The sequence below is a fragment of the Eulemur rufifrons genome, chromosome 8, assembly GCF_041146395.1.
Source record: "Eulemur rufifrons isolate Redbay chromosome 8, OSU_ERuf_1, whole genome shotgun sequence".
NCBI lineage: Eukaryota > Metazoa > Chordata > Mammalia > Primates > Lemuridae > Eulemur > Eulemur rufifrons.
Genome location: NC_090990.1, coordinates 38,694,853 through 38,710,849, shown reverse-complemented (window position 1 = coordinate 38,710,849; position 15,997 = coordinate 38,694,853). Strand labels below are relative to the sequence as shown.

The following is a 15,997-nucleotide window of genomic DNA, read 5'->3' as shown; positions in this document are numbered from 1 at the left end:
ATTCTCTTGGACATTCAGGTTCCTTCTAATTCTTTATTGCTATTTTAAACAATGATACTTCTTTTGAATTTTTTCTTTTAAAATCAATCTTATTGAGATATATTTTATAAATGATAAAATACACCCATCTTAAGTGTACAGTTTGGTGAGTCTTGACAAATGTATACATCCATGTAACCACCACCACAGTCGAAATATAGCACATTTCCATCACCTGTCACCATCCCTTGTGCCCATTTGTCATCAGCCCTTTTCTCCCTGAGCCTTGCCTTACACACCACTGCTCTGCTCTCTGTCCTTAAAGATTAGTTCTGCCTATCTTGAATTTTATATTATATTAATGGAATCAAATAGTATGTCCTCTTTTGTGTCCAGCTTCTTTTGCTCACCATGATGCCTTTGAGATACACAGAATTGCTGCATGTACAAGTAGTTCCTTTCTTTTTATTGTTGAGTAGTATTTTATTATATGGAAATTCTACAATTTGTTTATCCATTCCACTGTTAATGGGCATTTGGGTTGTTTCTAGTTTGGGACTATTATGAATAAAGTTACTATTAAATATATACATTTTTGCACATATGCTTTCATTTTTTTTGGACACGTGTTTTCATTTCTCGTAGTGGATTAGCTAGGATTAAAATTTCTGGATTATATGGTAGATGTATGTTTAACTTTATTAGAAATTGCCAAATTGTTTTCCTGTACCATTTTGCATTTTCACTGCAGTGTGTAAGAGTCAGGGCTCTATATCCTCACTAACATTTGGTATTGTCAATATTTTTTATTTGAACCATTCTTATAGATGTGCAGTGGTTTCTCGTTGTGGTTTTAATTTGTATTTCCCTAATGGCTAATGATGAATAGCTTTCATGTGCTTATTAGCCATTCATATACAGCAGTACTTCAGAGATATCGTGGGTTCAGTTCCAGACCACTGCAATAAAGTGAATATTACAATAAAGTGAGTCACATAAATTTTTTGGTTTCCCAGTGCATATACAAGTTACTTTGCCCAGTCCATCAGAAGAATCACTGTCTATGACAGCTATAGCCTTATGTGATGGATTAATATTTCTTAAATGATAAGACTTGGAAGTTGAAATTACTCATTGATCCATGGGCTGCAGAATGGATGTTGTGTTAGCAGGCATGAAAACAACATTCATCTCCTTGTGTATCTTCATCAGAGCTCCTGGGTGACTAGGTGCATTGTCAATGAGCAACAATATTTTGAAAGGAACCATTTTTGTGAGCAGCAGGTCTCAAGAATGGGCTGAAAATATTCAGTAAACCATGCTATGAACAGATATGCTGTTATCTAGGCTCTGTCATTTCATTTCTAGGGCCCTAGGATTTTTGGAATGGTAAAGGTGCTTTGGCTTCAACTTAAAGTCACCAGCTGCATTAGCCCTAACAAGAGGGTCAGCCTATCCTTTGAAGCTTTGAAGCAAGGCATTGACTTCTCTCTAGCTAATGAAGGTCCTAGATGGCATCTTTTTCCAACATAAGGCTATTTCATCTACACTGAAAGTCTGTTGTTTAGTGTAGACACCTTCATCAATGATCTTAGCCAGATCTGGATAACTTGCTGCAGCTTCTCCATTAGCACTGGCTGCTTCATCTTGTACTTTTATGTTATGGAGTAGGCTTCTTTCCTTAAACCTCATGAATGAACCTTTCCTAGCTTCAAACTTTTCTTCTGCAGATTCCTCACCTCCCTTTGCCTTCATAGAGTTAAAGAGAGTTAGGGTCTTGCTCTGGATTGGGTTTTGGTTTAAGGGAATGTTGTGGCTGGTTTGATCTTCTCTCCAGACCACTAAAACTTTTTCTATATCAGCAATAAAGCTGTTTTGCTTTCTTACCATTTATGTGTTCCCTGGAGAAGCATTTTTAATTTCCTTGAAGAATTTTTTCTTTGCATTCACAATTTGACTGTTTGGTACAAGAGGCCTAGCTTTTGGCCTATCTAGGCTGTCTATATGCCTTTATCCCAAAGCTTAGTCATTTCTTGCTTTTGATTTAAAAGGAGAAATGTGTGACTCTTCCTTTCACTTGAACACTTAGAGGCCATTATAGGGTATTAACTGGCCTGATTTCAATATTCTTATGTCTCAGGGAATAGGGAGGCCCGAGGAGAGGGAGAGAGCTGGAGGAATGGCCAGTCACTGGAGCAGTCAGAACACACACAACATTTATTGACTAAGTTCACTGTCTTATATGGGGTGTGGTTTGTGGCAACCCCAAACAATAATAATTTAAAGGTTTGAAATATTGCAAGAATGACCAAAATATGACACAGAGACACAAAGCAAGCACATGCTGCTGGAAAAATGGCACCAACTTGCTTGAGGCAGGGTTGCCACAAACCTTCAATTGGTGAAAACCACAATATCTGCAGAGCATTGTAAAGCAAAGCACAATAAAACAAGGCATGCCTGTATCTTCTTTGGCAAAATGTTTGTTTTGCCTATTTTTCAATTGGGTTATCCTCTTTATTTTGTTTTATTGTAAATTAACAAATTATTATATATTTTTATGGGATCCAAAGTAATGTTATTATATATATGTATTTATATATATAAATGTAGAATGACTAAAATAAGCTAATTAAACTATTCATCACCTCAAATACTTATTTTTTGTGGTGAGAGCATTTGAAATTTACTCTTAGCAATTTAGAAAATGCTAATAATAATAATATTGTATATATGTATAATACTGTATAACAATAATAATACATTATTATTAGCTATATTCACCATGCTATGCAATAGATCTCAAAAAAGTTCTTCCTCTTGTCTAACTGAAACCTTGTACCTTTTGACCAACATCTTACCATTCCCCTAACCCCCAGCCTCTGTTAACCACCATTCTCTCTGCTTTTGTGAATTTGACTATTTTAGATTCTACATATAAGTGAGATAATGCGGTTTTTGTCTTTCTATGCCTGGCTTATCTTACTTGGTGTGAGGTTCATCCATATTGTCGCAGATGACAGAATTTCATTCTTTGCTAAGGCTAATAATACATTTTGTATACATATCACATTTTCTTTATCCATTCATCCATTGGTAGACACCTAGATTGATTCCATAACTTGGGAATCATTCTGCAATGAACATGGGAGTGCACATATCTCTCCGACATTTGAATGTCAAATCCTTTGTATATATACCCAGAAGTGGGATTGCTGGATCACATGGCAATTCTATTTTTAGTCTTTTGAGGAACGTCCATACAGTTTTCCATACTGGCTGTACTAATTTACATTCCCACCTACAGCATACAAGGGTTTCTTTTTCTCTATGTCCTCACCAACACTTGTTATCCTTTTTCTCTTTGTTAGTAGCCATTCTGGCAGGTGTGAGGTTGTATCTCCTTGTGATTTTAATTTGCATTTCCCTAATGATTAGTGATAGTAAGCATTTTTCATATATCTGCTAGCCATTTGTTTGTCATCTTTTGAGAAATATCTATTCAGATCTTTGCCTATTTTTAAATTGGTTATTTGTTTTCTTGCTATTGAGTTGCATTCCTTATATATTTTTGATATTAACCCCTTATAAGATATGTGGCTTACAAATATTTTCTCCCAATCTGTAGGTTGTCTCTTCACTATGCTAATTGTTTCCTTTGCTGTGCAGAAAGTTTTTAGTTTGATGTAATCTCATTTGTCTATTTTTGCTTTTGTTGTCTAAGCTTTTAGGGTCAAATCCAAAAAATCATTGTCCAGACCAATGTCATGTAGTTTTCCACCTGTGTTTTCTTCTACTAGTCTTACAGTTGCAGGTCTTACATTGAAACTTTAATCCATTTTGAGTTGATTTTTGTATATGGTGTGAGACAAGAGACCAATTTCATTCTTCTGTATGTGGATATCCAGTTTTCCCAACACCCTTTGCTGAAGAGTCTATCCTTTTTCCATTGTGTGTTCTTGCCTCCTTTGTCAAAAATCAATTGATTGAAAATGTATGGGTTCATTTCTTGGCTCTCTATTTGGTTCCATTGGTCTATGTGTGTATTTTTATGCCAATACTATGTTTGTTTTTTTTTCTCCAGAGACAGGATTTCACTCTGTCGCCCAGGCTGGAGTGCAGTGGCACAATCATAGCTCACTGTAATCTTGAATTCCTGGGCTTGAAGAGATCCTCCTGGCTCAGCCTCCCAAGTAGCTAAGACTACAGGCACATGTTGCCCAGGCTGGTCTTGAACTCCTGGCCTCAAGCAGTCCTCCTGCCTTGGCCCCCCAAGGTACTGGGATTACAGGTATGAGCCAGTTTGCCTGGCCTGTGCTGTTTTAATTATTATAGCTTTGTAATATAGTTTGAAATCAGGTAGTGTCATGCCACCAGCTTTGTTCTCTTTGCTCAAGATTGTCTTGGCTGGTCAATTTGTGGCTCCACACAAATTTTATTTATTATTTATTTATTTGTTTCTTTTTCTGAGATGGGGGTCTCACTGTGCTGCCCAGGCTGGTCTTGAACTTCTGGGCTCAAGCAATCCTCCTGCCTCAACCTCCTGAGTAGCTAGGATGGCAGTTGTACACCACCAAATCTAGCTAATTTTAAAATTTTTTGTAGAGATAGGGTCTTGCTATGTTGCCCAGGCTGGTCTTGAACTCCTGGGCTCAAGTGATCCTCCTGCCTTGGCCTCCAAAAATGCTGGGATTACAGGTGTGAGCCACTGTGCCTGGCCAAGTGCCCTTTTATACATGCTTGTAGCCCCCTGTACTTCTTCCTGGTCCTTATCATAATTAGATTATATAATAATTGATGTAATTATTTGTTTAATGTTTGTCTTTTCCACTATTCTGTAAGTGCCATAGCAGCTGGGAACATTCTTTTTTTTTTTTTTTTTTTAAGAGGTGGAGTCTTGCTCTGTCTGGAATGCAGTGGCATCATCATAGGTCACTGCAGCCTCCACCTCCTGGGCTCAAGGAATCTCCCTGCGACAGCGTCCCAAGTTGCTGGGATTATAGGAATGAGCCACTATGCCCAACTCAGAACATGGCCTGTTTTGTTTACTTTTGTATCATTAGAACCGGACATATAAGTAGGGCTCAAGAAATATTTGTTGATGAGTGAATGTCCCTTTCAAGCACAATGTTCCAGGAAGTCCCCTCACAGTCACATCCTCCTCTCTCCACGCTCTAGCCTGGCTCAGAGAAGCAAATAAGTAATTAGGTTGGGACCTCCTTTTCTCTCAGGACCTGATGTTGATGTTGAAAGAGAATCATCTGGGGGTGAAAGAGAGCCCAGCAAAAGACAGAGGCCTTTATCATATCTGTAGCCAGAAATGACCTTCTCCCCAAATTCCTAACTGGTTGTATCTGGCTTGCTCATCTACTCTAAACTCAGCAGACAGCAGATAGCTAAAGGGAGCAGTAATAAGATTTAAGCAGAAAACTAGAATATTGATTCATAATTAAGGTGTAGCAAATAGCTAAACTACTAAATACAAAGGCATAACCTAATAAATAAGGTATTGGGCTCACAAATAAGATGTTAGAAGATAATTAAAGTGTTAGTAGATAATCAAATATTAACTATTCAAATGTTAGCTGATAACCAAAGGATTAATTTAAAATTAAGATATTAGCAGATACTGGTTAACCAATGACTAAGGTGACAGTTGATAAGGATTTAAAGAGACATTTTTCCTGGAGGATTCTTGCACTTGTTAGAGGGGACTTAGGAACAGCAGGAAGCTGAAAGGTCTATAGGCATGCAGGTCTAATTGGAAGTGTAAAATCCTCAGATGGACTCTCAGTTTCTGGGGAAATGGTTTGCTCATTTTCATTTCCAGATAGGGTCTAGTCAGGAAGAGGCATGGAGCTGAAGCTCAAAATGCTTACCATGCAATTCATGCTGACCTAATCCATAAGGGCCAGGCATGGTGCTGAGGTGGGGGAAGGGAGGGCAGTTGCTTAAATGGTGAGACTAGAGTATTATAAGCCAGGGAGCAAGTGAGCAAGTGAGGGGTATGTGAAAGAGAAAGCTTGGTGGGCTGGACTTAGCCCACCCTAGCACTTAGGGAGGCCAAGGCAGGACGGTTGCTTGAGGCCAGGAGTTTGAGACCAGCCTGGGCAATGGTGAGACCTCATCTCTGCAAAAAAATAAAAATAAAAAATAACTGGGTGTGGTGGCGCATGTCGGTACTCCTAGCTACTCCAGAGGCTGAAGCAGAACTGCTTGAGCCCAGGAGTTCGAGGTTACAGTGAGCTATGATCACACGATCACACCAGCCTGGGCAGCAGAGTGAGACCCTGTCTCAAGAAAGGAAAAAGAGAGAGGCAGCTTGAGAGATGCAAAGACTGGGTGGGAGGGAGCGCAGATGTGTCGGGGAAACATGATGATGAGTTTAGTTCTATACATATTGAATTGAGGTGTCTGTAGAGATGCCAGTAGGCAGATGGATATGAGTCCAGCGTGGATGCAAGGTCGAGATTTGGGTGTCATCAGTGTACAGATGGTGCTCAAAACCATGAGAACAAACAAGGTAGCTGTGGAAGTACTTCGGGTGAGAAAAGGGACCAGACTGGAACCCTAAGGAAGACCCACGAGGAAGGAGCCTGTGGAGAAGGAAGGAGCACTCAGAGAGATGGAGGGAAACTGAGGCAAGACAGGGGCAGAAGGGGGAAAAGAATGTGTCAGGGAGAAGAGCACAGCAGCGATGGCAGAGGTGTCTGAGCAGTCAAGTAGGATAAGGTCAGAGAGATGTTCACTGGATTTCACAGTAAGGAGCTAAGCGATAGCTTCTGTAAGTGCGGTGAGGTAAGGTGCAAATATGGGTGGTAGAGGCAGTGGGTATAGAGCGGGGAGGTAGCTGTGGGAGAATGTGGTTCTGAGATATCCATCATGAACATTTCCGATGTCTGGGTTTCATTGTGTGTAGGGGTGTGTGTGTGTACACATGAGCAAATGCAGAGTGGGAGCTTAGAGCAGGGTGCATAAGGGCAGGCTGGAGGCCACCACGGGGGGCTTGTGATCAGCTCACAGATAGCCCTCACTGTTCTCTGGGGAGCTTTTGAAAAGGACCATTACGGGAGACTGTGAGGACTCCAAACACAGTTCAACCCTTTTGTTGTCCAGTGGGAAAATGGAGGACAGCAGAGAGGGAACAATTTGCTCAGTCTGTGAATCAGGGGCACAGTCAGGACTTGAATCTGAGTCTCCAGACTTCTAGAAGAGTGGCCTTGGTAAAGTAAAAATAAAGTTCTCATTGGCCTATGGTTTACTGAGCACAGTGACTTTGCCCATCACTCCAGTTTCCAGCTGCCTCTTTTTATACTTACGTAAAAGTGAAGTATGTATTTTACATACAAAATTCAAACATTACAGAAATACTTAATAAAAACGACTCCTGTGATCTCACTCTACCACCACAAAGACGACCACCATTAACAGTTTGGTTTATATATACACTTAACATTGTAAGTTTTTAATAAAAATATTATACTTGTTGGGCTGGGTGCTGTGGTTCATGCCTGTGATGTCACTGCTCTAGGAGGCTGAGGTGGGAGGATTGCTTGAGGCCAGGAATTCAAGACCAGCCTGGCAACATAGTGAGACCCCATCTCTAAAAAAATCTAAAAATTAGCTGGGCATGGTGGTGTGCAACTGTAGCCCCAGCTACTCAGGAGGCTAAGGCGGGAGGATCCCTTGAGCCCAAGAGTTCGAGGCTTCAGTGAGCTATTATGATGTCATTGCACTCCAGCCTGACAAGAGACAAGATCCAGAGTGAGATCTTGTCTCTAAAAAATAAAATAAAATAAAAATTATACTTGTTCATATTTTTGGGGTGTGTGTGTTTATGTGTTCATTTTTTTTTTTTTTTTTTTTTGAGACAGAGTCTCGCTCTGTTGCCCAGGCTAGAATGAGTGCCGTGGTGTCAGCTTAGCTCATAGCAACCTCAAACTCCTGGGCTTAAGCAATCCTTCTGCTTCAGCCTCCCAAGTAGCTGGGATTACAGGCATGCGCCACCATGCCCGGCTAATTTTTTCTATATATATTTTTAATTGGCCAGATAATTTCTTTCTATTTTTAGTAGAGATGGGGTCTCGCTCTTGCTCAGGCTGGTCTCGAACTCCTGACCTTGAGCGATCAACCCGCCTCGGCCTCCCAGAGTGCTAGGATTACAGGTGTGAGCCACCGCACCCGGCCTGTTCATTCTGTTTTATAACTTACCCTTTTTCACTTTTGGAAAACTGTCTATGGTGGCATATTGAGGTCTAATTTATTTTAATATCTATATTAGCTTGGCATTTGGATTTGTACCATAATTTATTATCAGACCCATACTGATGGGCATATGGGTTGCATCCAAATTTTCACTATTCTGAACAGTGTACATACGTATTATTATACATATATTTGTACATGTTGGGGGTCTTCTAGAAAGGGAAATAATGGGTCAAAGTGTAGAAACATTTTATTTTCAAAGATATTGCCAAACCGCCCTCCAAAAACTTATGCCAGTTTATTGTCCCACCAATGGTTTAAGTGAATGCCCATTTCCCCACATCCTTACCAAGAATTAGTATTATCATTTTAAAAATCTGTCTACCTTGAATGAGGCTGAACATCCTTTCATATCCTATAGTCTTCTGTGAATTATCTAATCATATCCTTTGCCTATTTGTTAAAGTAGTATACTTTTGGTCAGTGAATTCTTATTGGGCAATAATGATTAGCTTGATTTAAAAAAGGCCTGGAAGGCTTTATACCAAGTTGCTAATAATGAGTGAGATTATAAGAAATAAAGAGGATACTTTCATTTTTTATTTTATATTGTGCTGTATTGTTTGGATTTTTACAATGAACTTGCATTTCTTTTGTAATTAAAAAAATAATACAGAGGAAACAACAACAAGTACTAAATGTTTCCTCTGGAGTCCCATTGGCTAGAAGTTCTTGTTGGATGAGAGTTTTTATTGATCACAAGTTATTTTTTCATTTATATGCAAAAAATGTTTATTGAATGTCTCCTATTTAGCTGGCATTGCCCTAGGCACTTTCACAGATATTTCATCCCAATCCTCACAACAGCCCTGTGAGGTAGGAATTGGTCCCATTTTATAGAAATCTTACGGGGTGGGAGATTATTGCTTGATACTTCTATTTGCCACATGTTTTCACTGGCTAGAGGTTCTTATTGGCTGATGATTCACTGGTCAGGAGTTCTCATTGGCCAGGAGTTCCTATTTGTTGCTCTAAGATTCAAATAATCAAAATACTAGAATTTTTCCCCCACAGGAGTGATGGGACAGGTAGAGTAAGAGTGAAGGAAGGAGAGTCAGTGGATCTCTCCTTTTGAAGCACCATCTGAGTTTGCGTTGGTGGGGACAGGTGGATGGGATGGGGGTGGTGGAAGAGTAGAAAACAGTAGTTATAAGTCTTCTCGCTTCCTCAGGATGAGCTTCCTCACAAGCGCTGTGATCTGGGGCCTGATCTCCTCCACTGACACGGTTGGGTCCCAAGCTCCTACCACCTTTCCATCTGGGGCGACTAGATACTTCCAGAAGTTCCAGGTGGGCTCCTTCCCAGAAGTCTCTAGAGAAGAAGGAAGAATGAGAACAAAGTGTGCTTCCCTGTGCACCCTCTCCTGGAATTCCATAGTCAGTGTCCATCTTTCCCTTGAGGCAGTATAATCCTGATGTCCAGTCCACACCCCAGACCACTTACATCAGAATCTCTGAGGTTAAGACTCACGCATCAGTATTTTTCAAAAGCTCTCCAGGAGATTCTGATATGGGGCCAAGGTTGAGAACGACTGCTTTAGTATTCTGTGACGTGCTTGATAGAGCAGTGTCAAATCCTCCTTTATTTATAACCTCAAACTACTATAGTCTATACTACAGTAGACTGTAGTCTGTACTATAGTCTACACCCTATTCTCTGATTAAATCTTAATGGTTTCCAAATGTTAGTCCATGGACTGGTTGCATCAGAATCATTGGGGGGGGGCAGGAGGGCTTCTTCAGTAGGACTCAGGGTTATGCATTTTTTAGAGTCCCCCAGCTGCTTCTAAAGCAAGGCCAGGTTTGATCTATAACTATGGGAACTGAGAAGAAACTAACAAAAGCACACAGGAAAAAAGCAAACATTAAGACTGACCCACAGAGCAAAACTCAAATGTGCCTCCGTGAGGGACCTTTTGTTTGCTACACTCTTGTTTCTCATTTACCCTTCCAGGTGAATGGGTTGTGGGGTGGTGCTGGTGGTCGTGAGAGATACAAAGGTAACCAGAAGCATGAGGTGAGAAAAGGCAAAAATGGAGCTTCCAAAGGAGGAGGAGGGCCAGAGGGAGGACACAGGACCCTAATGACAAGCATAGACTATGACCCATTTTGTGGCTCTGAGGCTTCTGGGGCTAGAGAAGGGATCTAGTTCTCAAATATTCAGATCTGGTATTTTAACTCAGAAGGTTTCTCATGGCCTGTAGACTTTGCCTCTGACTCAGGGCAGGAGATGCCTGTCAGTCATCTTGGTCAGCCTTCTCCAGGCACGTGGAGTCCCCTGTCTGTGCCGTGATTGCTCCATCGTAAGTCCATAAACTCAACTAATTCAGACTGACTAAAACATGGGGGCCCAGTCTCCTTCTAGGAGCCCCTGAATGTGGGAGCAGGATCCCAGAAAAGTCCACAAGACTGACTCTGAAGGAGAACTTCAAGGCAGCAGGCGCGGAGATATTCTTAGGCAGGAATAGCCCTTAGCCAGTACCTGCCCCCACCCCCCTTAGAGATTAGTGCTGGAACGAAACATCAACCCACCTGAACGAGTCAGGAAGAGGAAAGGGCCCCAGGTTGCCCAGCCAGCCAGTGGCTTCGCCTGCCCAGGGAACCACAACCTCAGCCATCTGAGGGAAGGTGAGGGAATAAAAAGGACCAGAACTCACCTGTCAGGTACTTGAAGGCAGGGTGGGCACCAGTGCCGGTGACGGCGACCTTACTAAACATGGGGAATGAGACACTGTAGGTGCGGCGGGCAAAGCTCTCAATCTCCTTGTTGCTGTCGGGCTCCTGTTGGCCAAACTGGTTGCAGGGAAAGGCAAGCACGTTGAAGTGGTGGGGACCCAGGTCCCGCTGCAGCTGCTGCAGGGCTCGGTAGTGCTGGTCTGTGAAGCCGCACTGGCTAGCCACGTTCACGACCAGGGACACCTGCGTGGCAAAAACAAAACAAAACAAAGCCCAGACACATACACAACTCAGTGAGGAGGCAGGCATGCACTGATACATGCTCTGACATGACCACATATGTGACTCCCTCAACAATTAATGTTCTCTCACACATACAAGATCACTCTGTACACATATATACAGTGTGCAATGCCCTCACATACACATAAACACACGCACACAGGCACATATGAAATCAAGCATTGCAGGGGCTTACAGATGGGTGCACACATACATGAACGTTTGTGAGTGTAAGTACACAATACACATAAATGGGTATGCACATGCCCCATGACATAAGCGTATATAGCAAACATCACATGTGCCCACAAACACACATAGCACATTAACAGAGAAAGGCATACACACTGGTGAGCACACACTGGGAGGTGACGTGGGGAAGTAGAAAGGCAGACCTGGGTTCAATTTTTGGCTCAGTCACCTAGCACTTATCACTCCACATAGTTGCCCGGGTGTGTGTCAGTCTCCCTTCTAGAACGTGAACCTACTGAGGGCAGGAGTTATGTCCACTTCATCTCTGGGCCTGGCCTATGGAAAAATCTCAGTGTCAGCTGAATGAGTAAGTGTGCACACATACACAATATCACAGATACCTGCATGGGTACATAGACACAGGTTTTCTAGATAAAAAGATCCCCAGAACCCCAGGGAAATCCCTTTTTGTCCCCCTCCTCTCCAGCAAACAAATACCACTTTTTTTTTTTTTTTGAGACAAAATCTCCCTCTGTTTCCTGGGCTAGAGTGCCGTGGTGTCAGCCTAGCTCACAGCAACCTCAAACTCCTGGGCTCAAGAGATCCACCTGCCTCTGCCTCCTGAGTAGCTGGGACTACAGGTGTGTGCCACCATGCCTGGCTAATTTTTACTATTTTAGTAGAGACAGGGTCTTGTTCTTGCTCAGGCTGGTCTTGAATTCCTGACCTCAAGTGATTCTCCTGCCTCAACCTCCCAGAGTGCTAGGATTATAGGCATGAGCTACCTTGCTTGGCCCAAATACCACTTTTTTGATTCCTAGACTAATCCCTAGATTTATTAAAGCCTTTAGGCAATAAATATCAAGCTGGCTGATGGAACTTGATTATAACACTGCAATTCTGGCACCAATGCTATGTTTTTAGCTTCTAGCTATATATTATTAAAGGATTTTTAAATACTACCCTGTGTCTGGGCAGCCTAGCCCTATCTTCCTGGCCATTTTTTGAAAAGAGCTGGCATTATACCAGCTAGCCCCATAAAGAGGGCCACCTCCCAGGGGCTGCCTGGAACACTGGACAGGCAAAAGCACAGATTGCTCAGGCTAGATAGGGCTTCTCAGCCTCAGCACTATTGACATTTGGGGCCAGATAATTCTTTGTTTTGTGGGGAGCTGTCCTCCTGTTCATTCATTGGGGGATGTGTGGCAGCATATCTGGCCTCTACTCACTAGATGCCTAGTCTTGATGATCAAAAATGTCTCCAGACATTGCCAAATATCCCCTGGAGGGAAAAATCACTCCCAGGTGAGAACCACTGGTCTAGATGATTGAACCACTGAGCTGTAATTCCTGTACCCTACCCCTACCAGATGAGGAAGGACACAGACCCGGGGGCTATTAGAACAACCTCCCTAATTTGAGGTCAGCACGTACCATGATCTGCCTGGGGTGATGAGAAACTGGGACTCCTAACTCCCTTCCCCATTTAGGGTTCTTCCTGTGTCTTTCCTGCTGGATCCTTGGGCAATGACAGCATTAAAGCTTGCTTATGCTTAACCTACATCTTGTGTGTCTGCCCACTCTTTCAGAAGGGGGAAAAATTGTGCTTCTAGTTCCATCCCTGAAACCAAAATGCTTGATCCTTATACACCAAAAATAGACACACCCAAATACACACAGTTAATTTATATACATACATATACAAGCACAGACACAAACTCAAATTTGTACATAGAAGCAAGCAAACAAGCCATTCACACATACATATTACACTCAGGCTTACCAGTACATGATCCCATGTGGTAAGCAAGCACATTCCCAAGTGATCACCAATTCATCCATACTCCACACTGGTCGAAATGACTGTTGCCTCAGTTAGCCTGGGGGCATAAGCTGTGCCCGTCTTGCTCATGGATATGTCACCAGGGCCCTGGACCCAGTGCAGGCATGTAGTAGAAGCCAGTAAATGTTTGCAGGTGAATGAATGAGCATATTGCCCAAGGGGTAGGCCTAGCTTGGGTTAACTGACAGCACCATTTACAGCTTCCCTGGGCTGACTGTTCCCTGGTTTCCCTCTAAACTTGGCAAGTAAGGTCATGGACTCTGGAGCTGGATTGCCTGGGTTCAAATTCTAACTCTATTTCTTAGCAGCTATGTGACCTTGTTCTATTTTTGACTTAGCACTTATTACTACTAGCAATGATCTTGTTCATTTCTCAGTTCCTTGCTTATTATCTCTCCCCTCCCTACCCCATATAAGCTCTACTAAAGTGGAAACTTACCTATTTTGTTCACCAGTGTATCCCCAGGGCCTGGCCTGGTACCTAGTATACAGTAGGTGTTCAATAATGAACAACAAATTAATGAGTAGCAGGTACTAGCCCTGGTGAGCTCTCTGGTGAGCTGCACTGGAGAGACAGGGAGGCCTGAATGGGAATGGGCCCTGTTCTTGGTTCTTTGTCCTGAGTCTAGATGAGGTTCCTGCTGGGATCCACCAAACACAGGTACAGAGCACTCCACAGTTTACCAAGTGCTTCCATGCTGTCATCTCATCTGAAACTCGCAACACCCTGAGGGACAGTCAGGACAGGGATCACTGCCCCCCGGGACTCCCAGCATAATTGAGAATTTCAAGGTTTACAGTGTACTTTTTTCACTAAAGATGGCCTTGCTCCCAGGAGAAGAATGTTTTTTTTTTTTTTTTTTTTTTTGAGACAGAGTCTCACTCTGTTGCCCAGGCTAGAGTGAGTGCCGTGGCGTCAGCCTAGCTCACAGCAACCTCAAACTCCTGAGCTCAAGCGATCCCCAGGAGAAGAATGTTGACAGCCACTTTTGTGTGGTTCAACCAAATCTGGTGCTGGGCCCACCTTTCCATTAGAGTTCGACTCCCCACCCTTCCCACACCAGCCTCCCCAGGTCCATCCTGAAGAGACAGACTTGGAGGGTTTTTCATTACACACAATGTAACGTCTAGGTCTCTCAATGTCGTGTTCAAGGCCTTTCTTGGTCTCTCCCTGACCCTTCTAGCCCCATCTTCTACCACTCTGGGTCTCTGGCTTTATATACTGCTTGAAGTCCTCCTCCCAGCCCTCCAACACTGCTCTTGCTGTTTGGTTCTTAGTCTTGCTAAACATCTACGTTTGTTTCAAAGACTCAATCCAGACACACTTCCTCTCTAAGCTTAGATTCCTTCTTGGTAAGGAAGGGGCAATCGGCCTGGATGACTCTTGTATATCTTATCCTGAGCTGCCATTTAAGGAGTTTGCCTAGAAAGAACCACGGATAGAGCGGGGTTGGGGTTTCTCTTCCAGGCTCTGTCGCTTTCCAGTGCTGTGTGGCCTTGTAAATGCCTTCCCTCTCTGAGCCTTAGTGTCCTCTCCAAAGGGTGATCCGCGTAAGGTTCCCATACATCTAAAACGATCACTCCCTCTGCGTTGCACATTCATGTCCACATGTTCTCAAATAGACTCAATATCGGCAACTCTCCCTGTTCCAGATGCGGAAACTGGGGATGGGACAGCCAAAGGCCGCACGATGCTGCGGTTACTTTTTCCACCCGTGAATGGCAAAGGCTGGGCCAGGGCATCCAGCCTCCCGGCGAGATCCGGACCTCGCTGCAAAAAGGTGCTGGGAGCGCAGTCGGCGTAGACTGCGAGAGTTTCGGGTTTCACTGCGCGCCGGGGCAGTGCCACGTAGTCGCGGGACAGACCAGGCGCAGGATCTGCTGGCGCTGAGCCGGGGGTGGGTGGGGGGTGTTATGCCCGAGTGGGGGTGGGGAGCGAGGGCCAGGCTGCTGCAGCCGGAGCCCCTTGGAGCCACACCCAGCAGGGGCCCGGCTGCCGGGCGCCGCCCTCAGCCCTGCCAGGGCGACTCCGAGGCCCCGCGGCGGACGCTCACTCACCGAGCCGCGGTACTTCTCCAGCGACACCAGTTTGCCCCGGATGTTGACCGCCTTGAAGTCGTAGAAGTCCTGCTCCCGCTGCTCGCAGGCTGCGGCCCACAGCAGCAGCCACGCCGCCGCCACTGCCGCCACCATGACTCGCTTCCGAGGTGGCGATATTGCGAGGGCAGAGACGAGGCGGGGGGACCGGCGTGGGGGGCGGGAGGGGGCGGCTCCGGCGCTGCACGGCCCGCGAGGCACGGCCCCCTTCTCGTTCTCCTCTGCTGGCGGTGGAATAGCTAGCTCCGGACCTCAGTTTCCCCATATGCACTGCAGAAGCGCTGGACTCTGCCCTCATGCACCGGAACACAGAGCCATGGTTTCAGGATTGTGACCACTGAGACCAGAAATTATGTCAGCGAGGCCCCCTCTTGTTCCAGGATGCAGTGACTTGTAGGGAGAAGAAGGCAAAAGTCTGGGTCTGAGAGCTCAGCCTCTGAGTAGTACAGTGGCCTTAGCCTTAGGCCGGTCACTCCACTACTCTGGGCCCCAGTTTCTCCACCTGTTTGGTGCGGCTAGCCTCCCTTCCTCATCTACCTGGTCAGTATGGAATGCGAGTAATAGAAAAATGGATGTGAAACACTTTGACGATTGAATGGCGCCTACAAAATTTAGGCGAATGAATGGAATGTTCCCCGAAAGTGAGGACTTGGAAAAGCAGAAG

General features: G+C 44.1%; 1 protein-coding gene across 1 annotated transcript; it reads right to left on the bottom strand.

Moving 5' to 3' along the window:
• Positions 1-8,766: 8,766 nt before the first annotated feature.
• On the bottom strand, positions 8,767-15,468 carry GPX7 (glutathione peroxidase 7). The gene is made up of 3 exons (XM_069477945.1): positions 15,295-15,468; positions 10,901-11,162; positions 8,767-9,555 (listed from the first exon to the last, which is right to left on the bottom strand). The coding sequence occupies exons 1-3, from the start codon at positions 15,427-15,429 to the stop codon at positions 9,392-9,394; spliced, it is 561 nt and encodes a 186-aa protein (XP_069334046.1). The 5' UTR covers positions 15,430-15,468; the 3' UTR covers positions 8,767-9,391.
• Positions 15,469-15,997: the final 529 nt, after the last annotated feature.